General features: G+C 59.4%; 1 protein-coding gene across 1 annotated transcript; it reads right to left on the bottom strand.

The window, feature by feature from the left end:
- Positions 1-2,006: 2,006 nt before the first annotated feature.
- On the bottom strand, positions 2,007-22,221 carry LARGE2 (LARGE xylosyl- and glucuronyltransferase 2). The gene is made up of 16 exons (XM_084286911.1): positions 22,153-22,221; positions 17,496-17,658; positions 7,766-7,939; positions 7,196-7,452; positions 6,972-7,054; positions 6,594-6,717; positions 6,171-6,342; positions 5,912-6,016; positions 5,567-5,679; positions 5,326-5,451; positions 4,952-5,107; positions 4,708-4,871; positions 4,165-4,443; positions 3,739-3,885; positions 3,382-3,577; positions 2,007-3,301 (listed from the first exon to the last, which is right to left on the bottom strand). The coding sequence occupies exons 3-16, from the start codon at positions 7,863-7,865 to the stop codon at positions 3,104-3,106; spliced, it is 2,220 nt and encodes a 739-aa protein (XP_084143037.1). The 5' UTR covers positions 7,866-7,939; positions 17,496-17,658; positions 22,153-22,221; the 3' UTR covers positions 2,007-3,103.
- Between the last annotated feature and the right edge of the window lie 47 nt (positions 22,222-22,268).

The following is a 22,268-nucleotide window of genomic DNA, read 5'->3' as shown; positions in this document are numbered from 1 at the left end:
CAGGGAGCCCAGGCTGGGGGCTTACCCGGAGCTTGGGGCCGCAAGGCTCCGTGTCCCAGCCCCACCACTTCCCGAGGGTCTCCGGACGCTCTTTGCTGGCAGCCCCCAGTTCTGCTCCGCAGGTCTTCCTTCAGGCGCTGCCTTCACCGCGCTCACCCGGCACCTGGGAGCCTCCGCTCCCTGGCAAGGAGCAGGGGGTGCCCGAGGCCACCCGTGCCACGTCCCAAGCTCGCAGGTGAGGGCACCTGAGCGTGGCTGGGTGGGCAGCCGCTGTGCGCTGCTCCTGCATGAGCCCTGGCCAGAAGCTCCCCTCGGGGACATTGGTGCCAGGCAGGCTCTGTCCCCACACTGTCCCTGGCTCCCTCACAGTCTCATATCATTGCAGGCCTTGGTGTAAAATACCCTCTCTGAGCGGTCACGCTGTCCTCACAGAAACACTTACTGAGAACACCGACTCGTGAGCTGGTTTGGGTTTTTTTAAATATCTCTATTTTTTTTAGCCTGATGCTCATAGTGATCTGCAGTCTCTTTGCTGCCTTCAAGTCCCTTGTGGTTTCAGTTTTGGTACAAATGTGTTTAGATTTTAGCAAATTAAAGTTTGGGGGGGGGAGGGGGTACAGAGCATCTGATCAATTTGTATTTATTTATTTTAACATTTTACTAAATAAAACACAATAAAATCTTTTGTCTCCTTAGCTGTGTTTCGCAGGAGGGGACAGGAGGTCCCGCGAGCTGCCCCGGGGACAGCGTTGCCCACAGAGGGAGGGCCTCAAAGGGCAGCTCTGCAGCTGCGGCTCCCACTCGAGGTGGTTTTGGCAGGCTGAAGGGCGCTGCCTTCAGCAGAAATGAATTTTAGCTCTCAAAGGAGCTGTGTGGGGTTAAGAAAAGCTCCCTGGCCTCTCGATCAATGTCTCCTCTGACTGCTGTCCTCCAGCAGAGGGCACATTTTGACCAAAGCCTTGCTCCATTCACTCCAGGAACTCAAAACTCTTTTTTGTGCGTGTTTTGGGCCAGGACATGTTACCTCAGCACGGTGGCTGCAGGCAGAGCTGTGCCTTCTCGCAGGGCCCGCAGCCGAGCTAGGCACAGCGCCAGCACTGCCACCGCCACCGAGCCCTCAGGGAAACACCTCCCTGCTCCCTCACATCTTAGCAGGGAGCAGGCCGAACAGGGCTGGGTGAGCAGCTCTCTAGCTGTGACCTGAACCCCTGAGGTTGCGAAGTACAGAAGTACGGCGATAAGAGCGAGCTTTGGCTGTATTAAACAAAAGCTGCCTGCTAGGGAGCAGCCCGCTGGAGCTGTGCCTTGCTTCGCCACAATTAGCAGCATCTTTCCCAAATAAAGCCTCAGCAACTTGCTTTTGGCATGCCACCACCTTCCTCTCCCCCTGCAGATGCAAGGCTGGCTGCTCAGAGCCAGGTTTTGTTCCCAACAGCTTCATAAAGCTAGAGGCGTGCAGCCAGGGAGGGCCCTGCAGTCCCCCTGCCTGCGGCGTGGCCTCAGCCGGGCTGCCAGGGTGGGTGCAGTACAGGGAGGTCCTGTGGGCCACGACACAGCAGCCACAGCTCTTAGAGACAAGCTGTAGCACTGCCAGAACAAGGAAACATCTCTGCTACTAGGATGTGATGAAACTGGGGGCACAGCTATGCCATGAAGTCACAGACTGCCCCAAAAGGGGGCCACCCCGCCACCCAGGCTGCTGCCCTGCAGCAATGCCCATAGCCAGCCCATTGGCACTGGCAGGGGCTGGCTCACCCCATGCTTGGTGACACTGGCATTGCTTCTGCCTGTTGTCATCCCTGCTCCCCAGCCCTCCTGCTGTGCTAGCCAGAAAGGGAATTGGCTTCAAATGTACCAGGCAGAGCGCTGGCCAGCAGTGCTTTACCCCAGCCCAAGCTCCAGCTACCACTGCGGTGCTCTGCTCCCGTTGCCTTCCCTCCAGGGCACACTTGCAGGCTCACAGCAGAAAAAAAAAAAATAACAACCATGCGCTTCCAACAAGGATATGAAAAAGAATAAAAAAGCTTTAATTTAAAAATTAAATTAAAAAGAGAGAATAAGCAAGAGGCGCTTGTGCCCTTTCCAGACAATGCGATTTGGCTCCTCCTGGCCGCTCCCCCCACGGACGGAAATCTTCACACCTGCACAATCTGGCTCCTGCAGCCCAGACTAATGCTAAGAAGAGAACAGCAGAGGCTGCAGCAGCAGCTGGCCTGGAGATCCTTCAGTGCCACCAGCAAAATCATCCAGAAGGAAGAAAGGATTTAAAAACACCCACGACACCCTAATCATTTAATTCTTGGGAGAAAAGTATTAAATAATTTAAATAGCGTGAGGAAAGCGACGCATCCTCTGTGCTCCAGTGTGTGAGAGCCGTGGAGCAGTGCCTAGCCAAGCTGCTCCCAGCGCGGGGATCCAGCCACAGCGCTCAGCTACGGTCTCCTCCAGTGTCAGCCACATCCCTGATTGTCGACGGCAGCCTCTGCGCTGCCGAGAGCGGGGAGGTGCGGGGTGGTCCCTGCCAGGAATTCCTCCACGCGAGTGATTCCTCCACTGCGATGCGATACCACCCCTCCCGATGGCTGCAGGGTTTGTCCCACAGCTCAGCCTGTTTTCGCTTGAAGCACCTGCTGGTCTCCAGACCCCACCTCCCAAGGCAGAAGCTCCCCTCACCGAAGCTCCAGGGGGAGGGCGGAGGGTTGGGAACTGGGACAGCAGAGCGGAGGCAGAGCAGGGAAAGGCGCAGCTCGCGGGCCTCTTGAGGAGCCAGGCCCCAGCCTGAGGTGAGCCATGAAGGCTGTCACTCCACATCTGCTAAAACAAGGGATGGGGGGACCAGGCCCTGCAGTCCCTGGCACGGTGGCGGCTCCCTATAACACAGGAAAGCTGCTGCTCTGGACAAACCCTTGGCCACGCTGCAGCAGCTTGACCCGCAGGCAGCGCCTGTTCTCATAGATGGCATCCTCCCGTATCTACGGGCATCCCGTTGCTGCCGGCTCAGCTCTCTGGGCAGGGCTATGAGGTGGGCTGGGGCAGGAGGGAGGCCCTGCGCCCTCCCTTCTCCCACTGGCTGCTCATGCCCCGCGCCCACTGTCCCCATGCGTCACAGGCTCCGCTCGGCGGTGAGGTATTTGAGCGCGGCCGCCCCGTATCGCCGCGACAGGTCCTGGTGGAACTCCTCCCGCAGCGTCTGCAGGCAGCCCCGGTACCCCGCGCTCAGGCGGAACTTGGAGATGTCGAAGCTGGGGGCATGGGGCATGTGGATCATGAAGGCGTTGGGCAGGACCAGCAGCTCGTACTCCTGGGGGCACAGCGGCAAGCGTCACCGTCAGCTCTGGTGCCAACACCTTGCTGCCTACCAGCACCTCAGCCCTCACCCACCTGCGCATCCAGCTCCATGATGTGGGACACCTTGTTCCAGCCGAAGCCCACGAAGCGCTGGTCGTACTTGGGGCAGTCTCGCCTCACTACAACGTAAGGCTCGAAGTCTGGCTGCCACGCCACGCGGTACGGCACCGTGGCTGTCCGCCACTTGGCGTAGTCCGTCGGGGCATGGCCTTTTGGCCACACGTGGTACCTGTGAGGAGAGAGGGAAGTGAGACACCAGGAAAAGCGGCAGCTCCCTGAAACGAGAGATCCTCTGACCTGGCTGTGCCACAGCCTCGAGGCACACGGGTACAAAACTGGCTTCTGCTGGATGTGACAGCCCCTTGGATGGTGGGGCAGCTCCAGGCCTACCTGAAGGTGTAGAGGGAGCCCATGTCCAGCATGGAGAGCAGTTCTGCTTTGGATTTGGGGAAGGTCAGGCGGTAGTGCAGGGTCTCAAACGCCGGCACGATGAGAGCTGCCTTCCTGTGGGGCAGCTCCAGCTGCTGGATGGAGTTCCTGTGGTGGTAGAAAGGGTGTGAGGCCTCCCCGCCATGACCTGTGGCCACAGCCCCCTTCCTCAGCCCCTCCATGGCTCCAGAAGCATATTAAAGAATTTAGACACCCTGCAGTGCTGCTGTACAAGAACATGAGGAACGAGGCACCTCTCACAGCCACTGCTCCTTCCTCATCCACCCTTGTCCGACAGAAGCAAGAGCAGGATCACACAGCTGAACACAAACCCAACCATTTCTGCACATGAAGAACTGCCCAGGGCACCTCCCGCGAGCCCCGTACCTGAGGTAATCGTAGAGGCCATACATCGGCAGGAAGTCAATGTCCGTCAGGAAGACGTATGGCGTCTGCGTGTTGGCCAAGGCCACGTTGCGCAGGAGGTTGATGGGGTAGAACTGCCCCTCCTTGTAGACGATGTGGTAGGCGACGTTGCGGCGGGCGCTCAGCACCTCCGAGGCCTGGGCATAGCGCAGGAACTGCTGGGCCTCCGCGTCCGACATGTACAGCGCCAGGCTGATGGGGCCTGCCCAGTGCTTGCAGATGGCCTCCAACATCTGCAGCCTGTGAAGGAGAGGGCGCTGCGTGAGCAGGAGCTCGGCCAGACCCAGAACGGGGTGCCTGTCAGCAAGCCGTGTGCCAGCCGAGACTGCTTCGGGGGAAAGTGGAGGGAATTCCTATTCCCCAACACAGGGTGCTGCTCCTTGCTGCAGTGCTCCAGCGTGAGGAGCCCATGTGAGAGATCTCAGGTAGCTTTGGAGTCGTGGAGTCACCCCAGAGGCAGTGCATGGGGGAATCCAACCACCCCGCAGTCCCACTGGCAGGTACCTGTCCATGGAGAGCTGGGCCACAAGGGTGACATCGGTGGGGTTGGGGAGGGCCAGGAACTCGTACTGCAGGAAGAAGAGGTGGATGCGGTGCTGCGTGAGGTGCTGCCGGCGGAAATCGTAGCAGGGATCGTCCTCGTCCAGCTCCTCCAGCGCCTGCTGCAGCTGCAACACCACAAAGGTGAGGCAGAGCAGGAGACCCAGGGCGTGCAGGGGCAGCTGCTCGGGGTCTCCGCCAGCCTCACCTGGTTGCTGGGCGGGCTGGGGAGGCTGGCACAGCCGAAGAGCTCCCTGCGCAGCAGGTTCCCGTCGTACTCCAGAAAGGTCAGGTAGAGGTTGCGGAAGAACTCCACGTGCTTGTTCTTCACCCGCAGCTTCTTGGGCGAGTTCCAGTGGATTACCTGGGGACAGCAGCACGTCACCACGTGGAGGTGAAGGCAGCAGCACCCAAAGTTCCTCAAGACCCCAGACACCATGCTGACTCCCCCCAAGCTCCAGCTCTCATATTCTGTCCCTCAGGCCCTGCACCGTGACTCCTAGTAGGAAGAGCACAGGGCCCCTAACTAACAGGAGAATCTGCAGTTCTGCCCCCATCTCAAAGGCAGCACAACCTACCCACCTTGAGATCCGAGACCTCGGTGTAGCACTGCTCTGAGCGGGTGTGATCAGACAGCTGCACGTTCCAGAAGCATGGGAGCCGGTACACCAGGGCTGGGTTCTGCTTGATCACCGCATTAAAGATGTCCTAGGAGAGGGCAAGGCGAGTGCACAGGAGGATGAAGGAGCCAGCACGGTCCCCAGGTGCCAGCAGTGCTAAGGGAACGCAGCACAGCCGACCACCCCGGAGGAGGAGCCGTTACCTGATCGGCCAGCGAGGTGGAGAGCATGCTCATGAGCTCCCGCTCTGCCGTCAGCCGCCACATCTGCTCCCAGCCCAGGCGACGCAGGCGGTCCAGCAAGAGCAGGATCACCCCTGGGTGCCAGGACAGAGGGCACTGGGTCACCGAGAGAGCACAGCGGTCTGCGTGCCTCCAGGTTTTGGGGCATGCTGCTTCTGTGCATCCACCCATACAACCTCCAGGACACTCTAGCAGCCCCTTGTGCCCACACAGACTCTCCCTACCTCACCTCAGCCTTCCCCAGTCTCCCCACACCACATGCTGACCCATCAAGGTGCAGGGCCAACCCCAGCAGTCCATGCTCACCCGTGTTGAAGCCTCGTCCCAGGGCTGGCCATGGTCTGTGGTTCTTCCAGAGGTTGCCCAAATACCAGTCACTTTGGTTCTCCACCAGCCCGATCACCTGCTTGTCTGAGGAAAAAGAGGGACATGTGTGGCCCACCCCGATGCAAGTTTGGAGGGCCCAAGCAAACCCATTGCACTGGTGCTGTGGCTGATGAGCACCACCACCATGATGGGCAGTGGGCCAGAGCTCTAGCAGGTCCCGAGGGCACCCTGTCCTCACCAGAGAACTTCCCAAAGACAGCCCAGAGCTCAGCGATGTCGGTGGCGAAGGTGATGTCGGTGTCCAAGACGATGACTTTGGAGAGGTTGGAGGGCAGCGCCTTGGTAAGCGTCAGCTTCATCAACCCATAGATGCCGGAGTAGTGCTTGTTGGGGATCCACGACACCTCTGGCTGCAAGGTGACACAGTCTCAGGGTTGGGCATGGCCATGCCCTTCCTTGCCCGGGCACAATGGCTATGTTCTCGTGCAGAGGAGGCCAGCAGAGGGGCAGAGCCTCTAAGCAACCAGCAGGGTTGTGGGACCAGTAGAAAAAGAGTTAAGTACCCCCCTCCTCCCAGCTGCTCCTGCTGTTCCCCTGGGACCCTCCAAGTGCCTGGCTGGGAAAGAAAGGGGGGAGAGTGCAGAGGGGATCAAGTGCCTGCCTTCAAGTCATCGGCGTTGTAGAAGCTGACGTGGACAGAGGGCACCATCCAGGACTGGAAGAGCATCTGCAGGATCTGGTGGGCCACAGAGTCCGTGATGAAGTGGAAGTGGAGGGGGTTTTTCCTGCCAAGGGCAATGCAGCGGCACTCAGCACCACAGCAGGAAGAAGCAGACGTGGTCCCCATCTCTCCCACCCCTGCCAAGGGACAGAAACCAGGGCCCAAGGAGAAAAGCCACCCCTGGGGGGGAAACAAACCACCCTTCTGTCCCTTTAAGCCCCAGCAATGACACAGGAGGCAGAGGGAGGACTCTCCTCCAGAACTGCTCATCTGCAAACCCCAAACCAGCAGGCCTCTGGCCCAGCACACCCCCGTTACCTGTGGAAGAGGATGGATTTCACCAGGGTGACCACATCCCGGCTGGCGTTGTGTCCGGCACACACAATGGCAACGTGCAGGAGCTGCCCAGAGACAAACACAGCGCTATTGAGGCCAGACCCCCCTGCACAGGACTTTCAGATCCTCCCAAGCTCAGCCAGGGCTCTGGCCTCCTGCCGGACATTCCCCATCTGCCGTGGCACCGTGCTGCCGCGGGCACCCACCTCACACTTGTGCACCACCCGCTGCTTGGGACAGGCCGTGCGGTTGCTCCTCTCGCCCCCGGGGGGGGACCCATCCTCGGCGGAGGCCCCCCATGGTGGGCTGCCATCGCTGCCGTCCGCCTGCACCCGTCCGAGCTGCTGGCGGAGCTGCTGGTTCTCCTCCTCCACCCGGCGCACCTGCAAGGCCAGCGCCTCCCGCTCCACGTCGCGGCTCGGCTGCTCACCCAGGCATGGTGACAGCAGGAGAAAGCGGCCATCTGCGGGGACACGGAGCAGGACGTGCATTGGACGTGGCAAGGGGAAGTCGAAGAGGTGGTGCTAAGCCAAGGAGGGACTGGGGGGGATGGCGGGACCAAGTCCCAACCTGAACAGAGAGGTCCTAGGACACACCACGTGTCCAGACAACGTCACAGCTCTGCTCCCCCAGGCCCCAAGGATGTCCCTGGGAACCTAGAGGCCATGTACACCCACAGCAACTTGCATGGCCACAGAGCGACCCTCCCAAGGCCTTGGCATCCCCTGCCCGCCCCGTGCTTCCCTTGAGCCGAAGAAGGCAGGGGGCCCACTCACATTCGAGGCTGCCCATGAAGAGGTAGAGCCAGGAGAGGAGGACGGCCAGGATCACCGTGGCGAGCAGCAGCTTCAGCTTCACACGCCAGGAGCGCAACATGGTGGGCCGGCGGTAGCGGGGCGCTGAGGATCAGGTGGGCAGGCCCAGCCCGGCTGGCCCCGGCATCCTAGAGCCTGCGAGGGGCAGGGAAGCAGAGAGAGGAGTCACCGACAGCCCTGCAACCCTCATGTGGGTGCCTCAGTGTCCCCCAGTCCTTGTCCTGGGCTGACCACAGGGGCTGTGAGGGGACGGACGCCCCTCAGCTCTCCGGGGACACCCTCCCACAGCCGGCACCCTCCTCCCCGTGATGGGGAACCTGGACGCCCCCAGACCTGCCCCACCACCCCCATGGCCCTCGGAGGGGGGAACTGCAGGCAGGGGAGGAGGGAAGGAGTGAATTCACTCCTCGCCATCCCACGGGCTGAGGGGAGAGCACGAGAGCTCCCGGGGGAGGAGACGCCATCCTGCCCTGCTGTGCTGGGCGGCCGGGGCTGGTTAATGCTGCCTGCCCTTGAGAGGGAGAGCAGAGCCCTCCCCCACCACCTCCGCAGGCTGAAGGGGCCGGGACTGCTCTTGAGACACCAGCCTCAAGGACGTGGCCGGGCTGGGCGAGCCGTGCTGCCCAGCCCGTGAGGAGATAAGAGAGGAGACTGAGCTCGGGACGCTGGCTGCCTTCCCAGCCCTCCTGCCAGAGGGTGTAGGGGAACTCCGGCAGTGTCCCTTGTCCCTTCCCCAAGTCCCTAGTGGGTCAAACGCCTCCCTCCCTGCTCACCGGGCTGAGCACAGCTACCTGCCCCGGCTAAGCTTTTGGGAAAATCCCAAGCAGTTTGGTGAAACTCGTTTCCCAGAGTGCTGGTTAAAAGGGACACGTGGCCCAGGGGCTGCAGGAGCTGTGGGGGCAGCGGGGACCTGGGCACAGTGCCCTCACCACACCGTGGGCATGGCCACCGGCCCTGCAGGAGCAACTGGAAGCTGGGGCCTGCGTGGGGAGGAGGCCGCGGCAGCGCGGGTGTGAGACAGCCCACAAAAAACTCCATGTTTGAGAAGGGGGAAGCTCGAACACAGGCAGGGGCTGAAAAACAGGAGGGATCTCCCCGGGATCTGCTGCCCATGGGACCCCCAGCACCCTGCCTGCCCCCTGCCCTGCTGGCCTCAGCATGGCACCGTGCTGCCTGCTTTGTCCCCATATCCCAGCCTGCTGACTGGGCTGGGGGAAGCGAACTGTCCCCACACACACAGCTGGAGACACCTGTGCCCTGGCCACACAGGGCTCCCCGTCCTCCATGCCCAAGTTGTCCTTTTCATGTGGGAAGCAAGCAGTGGAAACCCATGCTGTCTACCACCTCCTGAGGAGAAACAACCCAAACACGGGGGCAGAAAGCCTCAGAAAGCCCTGCCTGAACCCAAGACCCAACTGTGCAGGGCAGACGAGGGCCCCATGAAGCAAAAAACCAGTGGGTGAGCAGCCAGCCTCCCCTGCCTGCCCCAGCAGGAGCCCCAGCCCCTGCCCTCGGCCCCGCATCTGGTGGCGCCACAAAAGCCCCCACAAAAGCCCGCGCTGCCTCCCGATGAATGGGGCGGATTAGGGTCTGCTCCCCCTGGTGTAAACCCCATAGCCCATTGATGTGCAGATGGCTGAGGGGCCGCTGGGGCTTGGGGCCGAGGCAGGGCTGAGAGGGCACCGCCACCCGGGCCAGCCTAGGCAGCCCCTGGACAACGGGAAAAAGGGCTGAGAAGCCAATCGATGAGAATGGGACTTGAGTGCCAACAAAGGAGGGACAGGCTGGGGGCACACAGCAACACCCCAGCCGCTCTCGCTGGCCCCTTTGGCCTCCCTGCAGCCCCATGGGCCCTCCCCGTGGGGAGCAGCACCCCCTGCATGTGAGCACGCTACCGGGACGGCAGCTTTAGGGGACAGAAGGGGACCGGGAGCAGCAGCACAACCACTGGCAGAGACCCCAGGGAGGCACCCAAGGACTCCATCCCCTCCGTAGCACCCCCAGCCCTCCTCACCTGGCCTCTCGCTTGCCCCCCAGGCAGTGATTTCCTTACCTGCCTTCCCCTTCTCCTCCTCCCAGCGCCTCCTGAGCCGGCTCGCAGCCCGCTGCTGCAGCTCCCTCCTGGGTCTGCCTTTCCCAATCCTCTTTTTACTCCTCCCTTTCAGATCTGACACTTCCCCCCCCTCCTCCCCGCTCTCAAACCCGAGCTCCCCCCCGCACGCCCTGCGCTGGCCCCCCTTTCGGAGGAAGAAAGAACAAACAAGACGAGATTAAATTCGCTTGCTACTCAAGAGCCCCCAGCGCCAGGGGCACGGAGTTGCCCAAAGTGAGTCAGGACGAACCTGCCCTCAACTCCCAGCTCCGGGGCCTCACGTACCCCTCCTTTGCTGCAGTAAGGGCAGCGTTAGGATTAATTACCCCATCCAGCACCTGCCTCCTGCCCTCCCAGGGCAGGTGGCAAGGATGGGGTGCTGCCCTGCACCTCTCCTGGCTACTGAGAGAGAGGAGATCCCACCTGTGGCCTGAATGATGGGGACGAGCTGTGAACACTGCTGTAGGTGCACAAAGGATGGAAGAGCTGCCCACCTGCAGCCAGGAGCAGGGCAGGCTTGCTCCAGCCCCCCCCAGGCTGGGGAAGTGGGGCTCCCCGAGGAGCACAGAGTCCCACAGAAGGGATGGCAGCAGGAGGAGCGGGAGGCCGGGGCTGGGAATGCGAACTATGCAGAGATTGCCTCTACCTGCAGCTCCCCCGCGCCTGGCCCCCGGGCTGGGGAAAGCCAAGGGACAGAGCACAGGGAGGAGCCCCTGCCCTCTGCCTGCACCCTGCCAGGAGCCCAGGAGGATGCCCGGAGCAGGCAGGGTGCAGTGGGAGGCAGCCCCCACCGCCAGCACGGAGGGATCGGGATGCAGCCGCCTGCATAGCAGCGGAGATGAAACGCAAACTGCCCCCCACCCCGCCAGCAAAGGGCGAGCTGCGGCAGCAAGCACAGGCCTGCCTCGCAGAGACGGAGCAGCCCCTGTGCTGCAGGGCTGGGGCGGGCTGGGTCTCCACCCAGGCAGCAGAAATCACTGCCCCAGGAGATGCGTTTACCTCCCGCTCGGGCGGCTCTTGCCTGTCCTTGCAGAGCCCCTGTCGGAACAGGCAGTCGCACCTTCACAGCGCCTTTCTGCCCTGCCCAGCCCCGCAGCGCGAGGAAACCCCCGGGCTGCCCCGCTCCGAGCCAGCGGGGCCCAAAGCAGGCTGTCAGGGGGACCCGTCCTGTCCCTGCCCCGTGCTTTCCATCACGTATGTACGGCCGTGGGGAGGAGAAGGCCAGCAGGAAGGCAATTACACGGCCTCTCCTCCCCCGGGCAACATTAAACACGCAGCAAGGGGAGAGCAGGGCTGGATGAGGCTCCCACAGACCGGTGGCCGTGGCACCGTGCAGGGGCATTGCTCACAGCGTGGGACATGCGCTGGCCTCCCCGCAGCACTCCTGCTTTCCCCATCCAGCCCTATCCCTCCCTCCAGCCCACGCACTCAGCCCCCTGCCCTCCCTGCTGTCTCCTTGCTCGCGCCAGACGAGCGCTGCCAGCGGTAAGATGAGAGGTTTCCCAATACTGCCGCTCTCTATTTCCAAGCCCTGCACAAGGATGCGGGGCAGAAGTGCTGTCCACAGCAGGTTGGCCTCCCTCCCTCCTTCCCTCCCCCATGCTTCTCCCAGCTGTGCTGTCCCCAGGAGCAGGGCAGCTCCTGCTTCAGGAGGGATGGGGACCGTGGCACATGGGATTAGAGGCTCTGTATCCCCAAGGCTGGTCTCTTGCTGGAAGAGGCTGCCAGCAGGCACACTCCTCCCACCTGGACATCTGCAGTAGCCCAGGGCAATATCTGGGCAATGGGGAGCTCCCACAGCATCCCCTCATTTTGGCTCAGCAGCTGCCCAGTGAGCTGTTAGTGTTTATGGAGAGCTGGCACAGGTCACGGGGCAGCCCCAGGCTTGCTCCACCATCCCATTCCCCCCCCCCAGGCACTACAAATGAAGAGGTGGCCAGGCTGGCCCCAGCAAGGAGCGGAGAAGAGGCACCACACTTCAAAGAGAGGCAACAGGGGATGATCTTTTGCTTTTCTGAGTAGATGGGAGGGGACAGGCTGGTCCCTCGTTCAGCAGGTCACCTGTAAGCCATGTGCAGCAGCACACAGCTGACACAGTGACATGCAGCTAGGGGTCATCTCCCTGCCCTGTCACCCAAGTGACTCTGCCCGAAGAGGGCTGCACCAGCCCGGGGATACCACACAAGCAGTTCAGAGCAGAGCAGCTGCAGGAATTTACAGAGGCGGAAAGGAATTTGGCTAGGAAAGCAGGATTAAAAACCCATGCTCCGGATTACCCCTCCACCCCTCCTTCCCCCAGTCTTATGATAAGCAACACTTCAGTGAGAATTTCACCTCCGTTTTCACTGGAAAAGAGAAGCTGTGGCAAAGCAGCCCCCATACTCTAGAAATGGGATCAAGCCACGGAGTGAGACACCACAACACGGGCTGTAAAACAAGAAAGTATCGTCATCCCTCCGCCACCACCGAGAAAATTGCAGAGAAAATTGCAACTAAGATGAACATTTCCCTGGGTCAGCAGCCAGCTGTGCCTCAGTTGTGGCTCACTCCTGTGCATGAAGTTCTTCCCAGGCCTATGAGATTATCATTACTCAGTTCTGCAGCTGCACGACTTCAGCTTTTTACTCCACAAAGGTCACACAGAAAAAGCTACGCTCTCCTGAGAAAAGCATACCACGCAGGGAACGGGAGCCGACGGTCACTGAAGGGTGTTAATTGAAGCTCCTAGCTTGGTCAGAGCGGGAACCTTCATCACCAGACTGTTTCCTTTCCTCTCCCAGAGCACGAGGAAAACAGCAAGTCCAGACTGGGTCTGACACGGGCACACGCCTCACTGCTTACCTCTCTGCATCTGAAAGCCCAGGAAGGCATCAGGGAGCGACTCCTCTTGGCAGAGATGCTGATCACGAGGCCCTGCGAGATGCAGCCCGCTCTAGCTAAGCACAATAGCCCTCAACCATGCTTGTGGGGACACCAGGGCAGCAGGGTGCTGCATTTGTCCATCACAGGACAAATTTCCCCTCGCAGGGGAATCAGCAGGACAGAGTGGCCTGGATCACACCTCCACGTGCTAGGCACAGGAGGGACCAAGCCTGGGTTCTGTGCAGGAGCACTACAAGGGACAGAAGGACCCTGCCTGCCTCTTGACACAGAAGAGGAGCAGCATTTGGGCTGGTCTCCAGCTTCCTTCCCTCTGTCGGGATTAGGTTTCTAGTATCTGCATTTCTGCTGACGACTGTGCTGCAGCTAATGGCCAGCTCTGAATGCAGGAGGTTCACCGTGTCCTGGTCTCCGGACGTGCCCCAGGCACTGCAACCTGCTCACCCCGGCCATTTCCTGACACTTCTGCTGCTGCGGGCTTGCGGCAGACGCAGTTCCTGTGGTCAGAGCTGAGAGGTAACAGCAGGGTCAGCAGCTCCTGCTTCTGTCCAAGTCTGCCTGCAGCAAGCCCCCTTCCAGCTCCAGCTCTGCCGTCAGCACAGCCGGAGCACACACCACTCACGTCCCACACAGCAAAGGGATGGGAACGTCACTGTGCCAAACAGCCATGCCTCAAGTTTCCAGCTCACAGTGTCCATGTGTGTGCAGCCTTCTCCCTGCTCACCAAGGTAGAGGCTGGCAGATTTCCCCCCACAAAATCTCCCTCCTCCCCGAAACACTTGAACAACCTGCACCAGGAGCTGCTCCCCAGCAGGACAAGGAAGAGCACGAACAACATCTGACCAGATTTAACCCCTACAGATGTTTGTGGAGTCTGCGCCATCTCGTGCAAAACACCAGGTTAATTACAGCAAAAAGGAGACAAAGTGACCCCAGCCACCCAGGACCAGCACTCTGCTTGGAAAAGCCCACGACAGGCATGATACCATCCTCCTCGCCAGCCCCGAGAAAATGCCAGGGGCAGGGCTCTGAGCCAGGCCCCCAGGTGCCTCCAGTGCCTCGTCACCCGCAGAGCAGGGTGAGTGTTTTTGGCTGAGTAGTTATTGATTGAAAACTGCCGTTTCCAGACAGCTCAGAGCTATCTGCTGCTTCACAACAAGTTTTGGACAAGAACAAAACACTTTGTTTTCCAAGAAAAAGTCTCTTTTTGCATTGTTTTGCCTGAAATCGAGCTGTGTTACATTTAAAAGATAAAAAGGTACCTCAAACTGTGTTGTGTGTGTGTGTTTTTTTTTCTTTTTTTTTTTTTTTTTCCCTCCAGCTTTTCATTTTGGGCACTAAATCAAGCAATTAATTATCTGCTCGGTTCTGCTCTCCAGACAAGCTGCGAGCATCACACGCTGAAGGGATGGAGTAGCTCTGCCCAGGCAGCAGCGCTGAGGTCGGTGCTGATGTTTCCTGCACCGCAGGCTCTGTTCAGAGCTCGGTTTGAGCCCTCCAGAGGGCACTTGCCTGGAGGAAGGACAGCAGGGCACTGGGTGAGCGAGGGGTGAGAAGCACAGACACAGCCTGGCCTCTTCCACTAGAGACTGGCCCAAACTGGGAGCTGTGCTCGAGCAGCCACTCGCATCTTCCTTGCCCAGAGCTATTCCTGGCATTGATGCCCTCAGTGTCCAAACAGGGCTGAAAGCAGAGCTCGTCCACAGAAGAATGGAACAACTGCACTATAAATAGCAAATCGGGATGGCTCAGGGCAGGCTCTGCCCTGCCCTGAGGGAGGCTGTTAAGAAGTCCAAGCAGCAGTAGTACCAGTCAGAGCGCCCTGGGCACTTTATAGCCCTGGAGTGATACCTGAGCCACAGCGATGCTTACGCATTGCAAATGGGCTCTGACACTGGAGGCAGAGCTGTTGGTCAGGCTAAGAGACTGCTAACTTATCTGCAAAAAAGCACAGCCGGCATTTTGCAAACTGGCAACTGAGGAAGCAATGGATAAGAACAATAGGATGGGAAGGTGGTTCCCAGAGCCACGGGGAGAAGGAAAAATGCTCCCAGTAGCCAAACGCCGTGTTGAGCCTTCCCAGCACTCCTCCTCACCTCATCCTGCTGCTCACTGTCTTTCCATCCCTGGTGTTCCTCACACTGCTGAGCCAAATCCTGAACCTCAACAGCAGAGGACAAAGGCAGGGAGGAAGCAACATGCCTTGACTCAACCAAGTGACAGATAAACTCAGGATTAAAGCCCACATCTTCTGCAAACTGCTGGAACCTCTGCGACACCCAGCCCACACCAGGAGTGGGACAGATGAAAGTACAGCCCACCGGGTGACCATCAGGGTCGAATTCCCCTCACACCCTCAGGACATCTCATCCCTCCAAGCCATACCCCTGTCCTCCCTGCCAGTGCCTCCATGTGGAGCAGGAAGCGCTCAGCCTTCCCCTTCACACTGGCAGCATCTGTCCAATAAAGATGTCCTCATCCTCCACAGACGAGGAAACCACTAACTTCACGCAGCCCTGCCAGATACCAGCCGCCTGCTCCCAGCAGGTAGCCCTGAGCTTTCAGCAGCACAGGGATCACAGTGCTGCAGCACGGCTCACTCGGGTGTATGTGGGCAGTAAGAGTGCAGGACTGACAACTGGGAACACGGGGAGAGGTGTACGCACACAGGGAAAGCACAAGACCCAGAACAAATCATCCAGCATATAAACACACATGCCGGGAAGGAGTTGCTTCCTTTGCCAGAAAGTGTTGCTTTTTTTTTCCTGTCAGAAGAGGAAAACAGCACTCAAAAAAAAAAATGTTAAGGAAAGCTTTCTGTTGCCAACCTTTTAACAGCCTGGCGGAACTGCTTTGGAGGACAAACAGCAAGCAGGAAAATCACAACCCCTTGCTTTACTGCTCCTGCAACACCCAAGGCAGCCAGGGCACAAGAAATGAAGACAGCCAGTGCTGACTACAAGCCCACCTTGAGAAGTGCCAAAGCCCACAACTCACCTCCCTCCACCTTCTCCCTGTCTCCCTTCTTCCTCTTGTGTCGCAAGCGTGGCCAAGTTTCCACTTTAGGGAAAGAAGGCTGATGACTGACCGGACAGGATGCGAGCACCCATTGAGGAAAAGGATTAGTAACCCCCTAATCTGTACCTTTTGGAGTCTAAGCACTTTGCTTTGCTCTCTAATTAAACCACAGAGCGCAGAGATTGCCAGAAGAGGTAGAACAAGGAGGAAGAAGGAAAGGGAACAGAGGCTGTGGCTTAAGATTCCTTGTGGCTTAAATGCAAGGCAGGGGGGTCACTGGTGGGGACGTATTTCACCTCAAGTGCAGGCAGGACTGCTTCACATCCTGCCTCCTCCCCAAGGCAGCATAGCGGGGCTGAGGGCAGGCTGCAGAGGAACCTGCACCATGTCCTGGGGGTAGCAGGGGAGGGAGCGAGGGGCTGTAAGACAGGATGAAGCTTTACCTGAGGCAGCCTCACAAGTTCGTTTGCCTCCTGGGAAGCCACATGAGCTCCAAGCCACATTTATGTCTCCTCTTCCCAGACCCAGCCGCACAGAAGTGCCTTGTTCCAGAGCTTATCTGGCCCCGGGCTGGGAGGGGCTGGTGCCTCGCTGCCCTGGCACCCACACAGCACGTTCAGCTCTGTGCTGGGCCCATTAGGGGCCCTCTGGCAGGAGAAACCTTCCTGGCACAGGTAAAGAGGGAAGCCTTTTATCACAGCCCACGACAAACAAAGCAGCTCACATAACGTTTCCCTCGAGCTCTGCTGGGGCCCACGTGCCTACGCTGAGAGGAGGCAGCAGGCCCGAGCCCCGCTCCTCGCTGTGGCACGCAGCAGGGACAGCCTCAGCAGGAAAAACTACCCAGGCAGCGGGGTCAGAGGCACTCTGGGCTGCCCCACACAACCACGAGCTGGTGGCATGGCTGGGAAAGGGGAAGGTTTCGTCTCCCAAAACGCTCTGCCCCCAGCGCTGCCCCACCACACCAAGGGGGGTGCCGGGGCAGGCTGTCACTCCCGCGTCCCTCTCTTCCCTCGCTCCTATTCTTTGGAATTCCTCTCTTCTGTTTGCTTTGTTTCAGCCCTCAATGAACAGGAAGAAAAGGGAAGGAGCCTTGACAAATCCGATCAAGGCGCAGACATGCTGAGGCCCCCTCCCGCTGGCATGCCAAGCCCTGCACTAATGAGGGGTGGAGGAGAGGCAGCCGCTGAGAACAGTGGCCCCACAGAAACCCCTGGTGTAAGGGACAGAGGGAAAAGGAGCTGCTGGAGCAGAACAACACTAGCACAAGCTCTCAAGCCTTCAGAAGAGGGTCTTCACATTTCCCTTGGCCCAGAGACCTTGCTCCTCAGCCCCAGTCACTGGCTGCCCACTAGACTAGAAACAAGCACTAGACCACACTAGGGTTGGGTGAGAAGGATCCAGATGCACACATGCAAGGGAAGTTCAACTGAAACAGCCACGGAGATGGGACCACGCTTTATTCCAATGATTCCTAGAGGAATCTGGTATTTCCCCGCAAGAGCTGGCCCACAAGGGCTTACAAGCATCAGTGTTGCCTTCAGAGCCTCCCCACTGGTCCCAAACACCACACGTCCAGTAAGGAGGAAGCCCGCAGTGCCATGCAATTATCCCCAGTTTACCAATTTGGATACAGAAACACTAAGACAGAAGGGAAGAGAGCACATGTAACATGTCTACTCAGCAAGACAGATAACCAACCTTTGGAGGCTGCCAATGTTGCAGGGATACCCAGGAACGGCTGGAGAAGCTGGCAGGGCCTGGCGGTGGCTGAGGACCCTCTAACTGGGGATTCTCAACCTGAGGGGCAGAGAGCACATCCCAGCTGTACTTGAGGGTTTTGCAGCTTGCTGTCGCCTGAAACCTGAAAGACAAAGTCACACTGGAGAAGAGAGCTGGAGGCCAGTCCGTGGCACAGCCAAGAGCATTATAAATCATAAGCAACACCACCCAGCACCTTGATCCTCTCCCTTTCCTCCAGCTTGCTCCAAAGCAGAGCTCAGCATCGCCTGAGGCTACCCAACCAGCCCATGGGAGAATATCTGAGTGCTGCAGATCAGTGCCCCATCCTGCAGCACGTCCCCACACACTCAGCACAGTGGCTGTGGCTTTGCCAGCACTTGTGGGATGCTCCATGGCAAGTCCTCACACCAACTCTTGAGAAGGAGCCGGGTGAGGAAGACAAGTTCCCTGGCCCCCTCCCAGATGACAGCAGCAGCAAGTGTTGAGCTTGGAAGGCAGCGAGGGGATTAACTATCACGTCCAGTAACCCGAGCCCCTGCAGCATACCCTGGGCAGTCCCAGGGGTGGGTCAAGAGCCTGTCCAGATAGACACAGAGCCCAGAGAGAGACGAGATAAAGGCAGAGAGAGAGCAGACAAAACCCACCAAGCCACTTGCACTGCTGGGAGCCAAGAAGCCTGCACACACCACTCCTCCCGTGCTGGGATCACACGCAGTGCACCTCTTCCCTGTGGCTCCCATGGGGCTGGGCACATGCACCCCATACCCGCCTGCTTGGATGGATAAGCATCTTCAAACCATGTGCCAAAACAACTTTCTGGTCTGCTCCACCTGCTTTACAACCCTGAACAGAGCAGTGAGTGTGCAGTGAGCCCTCCACCACAGCACCCACTGCTCTTCTCTATCCATAGCAAACCCCAGGTTAGTCTGGCACAGCACAACACAAAACCAGGTAGGCAACATCAGTCCCAACAAGGGCTGGTAATAACAACAAGAGCACAACAGCTTCCACCTGAGCAGTAAAACCCAGCAACTCCAGTGAAGAAATACAGCACCACTGCCCAGCAAAACCCTCCTGTAGCAGCAAAGCCTGGTGCCACTTTAGCTCTGCAGGTCTCCCGTGGTATCTGGCTACAAGGTGGCAGCCAGTGACAGAGGAGGGAACCCTGCACACACACATCAGTAACGAGACATCTCCTCCATCATCCCCACTCTGATCTGTCAGCTCCCACCTCAGACCAAAAGCATCTGGAGGGGGGGACCTGGAACATGGATATTTCTGGGATAGAGGGAAGGGGATAGGAGCCCGGATGCAGAAACAGCCTGGCCCAGGTCCCCTTGCAGTCACAGCCCTCCCGCAGGCATTCCCAGAGCCCTGCGTTTACAGGGGTCAGCTCAGCAGGTAAGAGTCAAGCCTCTGGCACCCACCTGGACTAGGAAGCAGAAGCTGCCGGGAGCATGGCCGCGGCGCTGCAACAGCTGAGGGCTGGATACCAAAGGCACCTTCAGCAGGGGTGGCACCGAGCGGGGAGAGCCGGGCACGTGTCTGCCACACAAGGCAGCACTGCCCGAAGGGATCCTCCCCAGCCCTGCCAACAGAAAGCAAACTCCCCGCAGAGACGTGGCGAGAGCCTGACCTCCAGGGCACAGCCTGCATCTGCTGCAGGCCAACAGCAGCTGCCCTGCTCACCCTACCGCAGCAGCACCGCCTCCCTCAGCGCCCGGGGAGCTGGCCGAATCTCTCCCTTGAAGTGTGTCCATTAACCCGGGCCGCCAGAGAACTGCGTGTCCAGAAGTTTTTTCCAGCTGCATCACATGGTTATTAAAAGATATCGCCTCCCGCTCCCAGCTTGGAGCGCAGGCAGATTTGGGATGTTACGGGAGAGGCAGCACGTTGCCAAGTGAATCAGAGAGGGGAGTTATCCGAGCAGCAGCAGCCCAGGGCCCTAAACAGCTTGCTGGAAAAGGCAGGAGGCGGTCAGGATCTCACAGCAGGGCTCCGCACACGCTGCCAGACATGCTGCTCCTCCTGGGAAGGCGCAGAGCCTCTCTTGCGGCCTCAGCTAAGCTGGGGAGGGCAGTGGCACCATGACAGAACAGCAAGAAAATGCCCCCAAGTCAAAAGGCCCATTCAACCCCCTCTCCCCACACACATACTTTAGCTTGTTTGACCTGGGTTTCCCTTCCCCACGGACTACTGCTTCAAGCAATAGACCTGTCAGCAGCACTTCAGGAACTCGAGGACAGCAACTGCCAACATCCCCTCCTGGCTGCTGCCTTTCTGGGCCCCGAGGGGGCTGTAAAAGATCAGGGATGTGAGCAGCCCCCCCCAGCAATGCCATGCTTGGAGCTTGGTGTGGTTCCCTGCCCTTGTCTCCTCATTTCGGCAGAGAATTGAGGCTCTCCTGAAAGGTGCTGGCCTCCAGTGAGACGCCCTGAATGCATCGGGCCTTCCATTCTAGGCAGGGCTCATGTGTCAGGGACTAAAATACTCCGTACATACATCAGCCCACAGGTCACAACTTAATTGGAGCTAGTCACAGTTTAACCCCAGCCATCCCAAAGGCTTGGCTGAGCTCACCCAGAAGCAAAGAAAACAGGCCGATACACCACGGTGTGGGGCTGAGCAGGGCAGGAAGGTGGAGACAGGCCCCCAGGCCTCATGCTGCCGAGCTCTTCCCCTAGCCCAGCACACTGCAAGGCCTGCATTAGGCACGGTTTGAGCAAGGTTTCTGTAGGATGAGCTGCCTCAGACCCACTGCAACTCCCTGCCTGGGGTCAGCCTGCCCACACACGGTGCAGTCTTTGCAGACCTGAGCCAAGAGCGAGATGCTGGCAGCCAGGCGAGCTGGACTTCAGCACGGCACCTGCTGATGGGCTGGCAGAGCGTGTGCTGTTCTGGTGTGCTTCTTTTCCTGCTGTTACTGCTGAGCCTGCATCACTCATCAGAGCAGAGAAACCATTTGGCCTCACTTACAGCCAGGGGGCTTCCAGTAAGCACCAGCCTTTGTCACCCTGACCAGTAAGTGCTAGGAAAGGAGCAGCTCAGAGACCTTTCCAGGTACAGACAGGAGAGAAACCAGCCCCTTCACCTAGCCTTTCACCTCCTACCCCTGCAATAGGCACCATGAGCCAAGGTGGTTGAAGTCTTGCCCAATCTCATGGGCTCCCAGCAGCTTTGAGAAGCTGCCCCTCCTACAGTGCTCCCTTGCAGCTTATTTACCATAAAAAGGCACTGTGATGCTTCCCAAACTGTCCTCCAAACTCACTCACTGCAGGAGGGAGACCAGCAGAAAGGCGGACAGGCCAGCCAGCGGATGGGAGGGAGCCACGGAACAGGGAGGGAAGAGGAAGCATCTGCCAAAAAGCTTCTCATTAGGGGAAAGAGCTGCACTATCTAGCGATGCTGTTTGGAGTAGCCCAAGGACTTTGTGCATCAGGCTTCACCTCTGGCTGTGGACAAGGTGTCTCTGGCAGCCTCCTCAGCAGCCGGCTCTCAGATTGCTGTCTGGCAGGGCCAGTGCTTCTCCTTGAAGGGCAGCAGCTCCGGCAGACGGCACTGGATATGCCCCTAGAGTCATCGGCAGCGTGTATGCCGACTGTGAGCAGGCTGCTCTGCAGGTCTCCATCACGGGCTTCAGGTGCTATCCCACCCCACTTCAACATGCACACTAGCAGCTCTGCCACTGTGCATTTGAGTGGCTCACAGGTAGTAACGTGACATGCGAATGGAAAGCTGGGTCTAACCCACGCAATTCTGACTACAAAGTTTTCTTTAGCACCGGACCGTTTGCCAGCAGTGCCTCGTGTCCTTCACCAACTCAGCCTGCCAGAAAACAAACCCTCAGGGGAAGGGGGGGGGAAAAAGATCAGAAAGGATAAAGTGCCTGCCCATGCAGCCGTAACCCTCGCGGTGGAAGCCGTGGGCAGACACTGCGCCCATTGTGCGGAGGTAAGCGGCCAGGAGGAAGGAGGGGAAGCTTGGCGGAGCTCTGTTTGCACTCGGGAGGCTGCAGAACGCCCTCCTTGCCCGCCCTGCGCTCCCTCAAAGGCGCCGTGCTCCAGCAGGGAGCCGTGCAGCTGCTGACCTTTGGACCATGAGGTTTGCCGTGGGGTGGCTCGGAGGCACTGACCACAGGCGTGCCGTGGGCCAGGCAGGCTCAGCACAGGGTGAGCGGCCACGGCTGAGCCCAGCAGCACGGCTCAGGGAGGGTCTGAAGGACCGAGCAAAGGCGTGGGCCCTTCTTCTGCAACAGGCTGCAGCCAGGTGCACCCCACACCTATAAACCGAGGGTTGGTGCTTAGGCACAGCAAAGGGCTGCGCGAGTCCCTCACACCCATAACGTGCAGGAAGGAGCAGGGTGGCTCTGACCGCCTCCCTTCCTCCAGCCCCAGCAGCCCAGAGCCAGGACAGGGGTTAGAAGTGGAAAAGGAGGCTGGCAGGCTCCCACCCCAAGACCCCATTAATGTTTCCACCTGCTGCCCGCTGTAGGCACCCCACCTGCCGGCACCCACCTAGGACACCTCCCCACGTCCCCCCACCCCACACTCCCTCCGTAACACCACCACCAGATACAACATACCCCAACCCCACCACCCCCTCCGCAGCCCCGCACCTGCCGGACCACCCCCGGGACGGGGACCGGGACTGGGGCCACCACCGCCGCCGCCTCCGTGCCTTTAAACCCCCGCCCCGGCGCCCATGGGGCGGCCGGCGCTGGGCGGGCCGTGC

Source organism: Netta rufina, assembly GCF_964035555.1.
Source record: "Netta rufina genome assembly, chromosome: 5".
Classification (NCBI taxonomy): Eukaryota; Metazoa; Chordata; class Aves; order Anseriformes; family Anatidae; genus Netta; species Netta rufina.
The sequence above is the reverse complement of the archived record's forward strand: the minus strand, read 5'-3'. Positions and strand labels throughout refer to the sequence as shown.

Excerpts from the sequence above, each read along its gene's own strand:
- LARGE2 (XM_084286911.1), bottom strand. The coding sequence starts at position 7,865 with ATGTTGCGCTCCTGGCGTGTGAAGCTGAAGCTGCTGCTCGCCACGGTG. Across the intron at positions 5,108-5,325 it reads CCGAGGTCTCGGATCTCAAG|GTAATCCACTGGAACTCGCC; the intron begins GTGGGTAGGTTG and ends TGCTGTCCCCAG. Across the intron at positions 3,886-4,164 it reads GGCCTCTACGATTACCTCAG|GAACTCCATCCAGCAGCTGG; the intron begins GTACGGGGCTCG and ends CTACCACCACAG.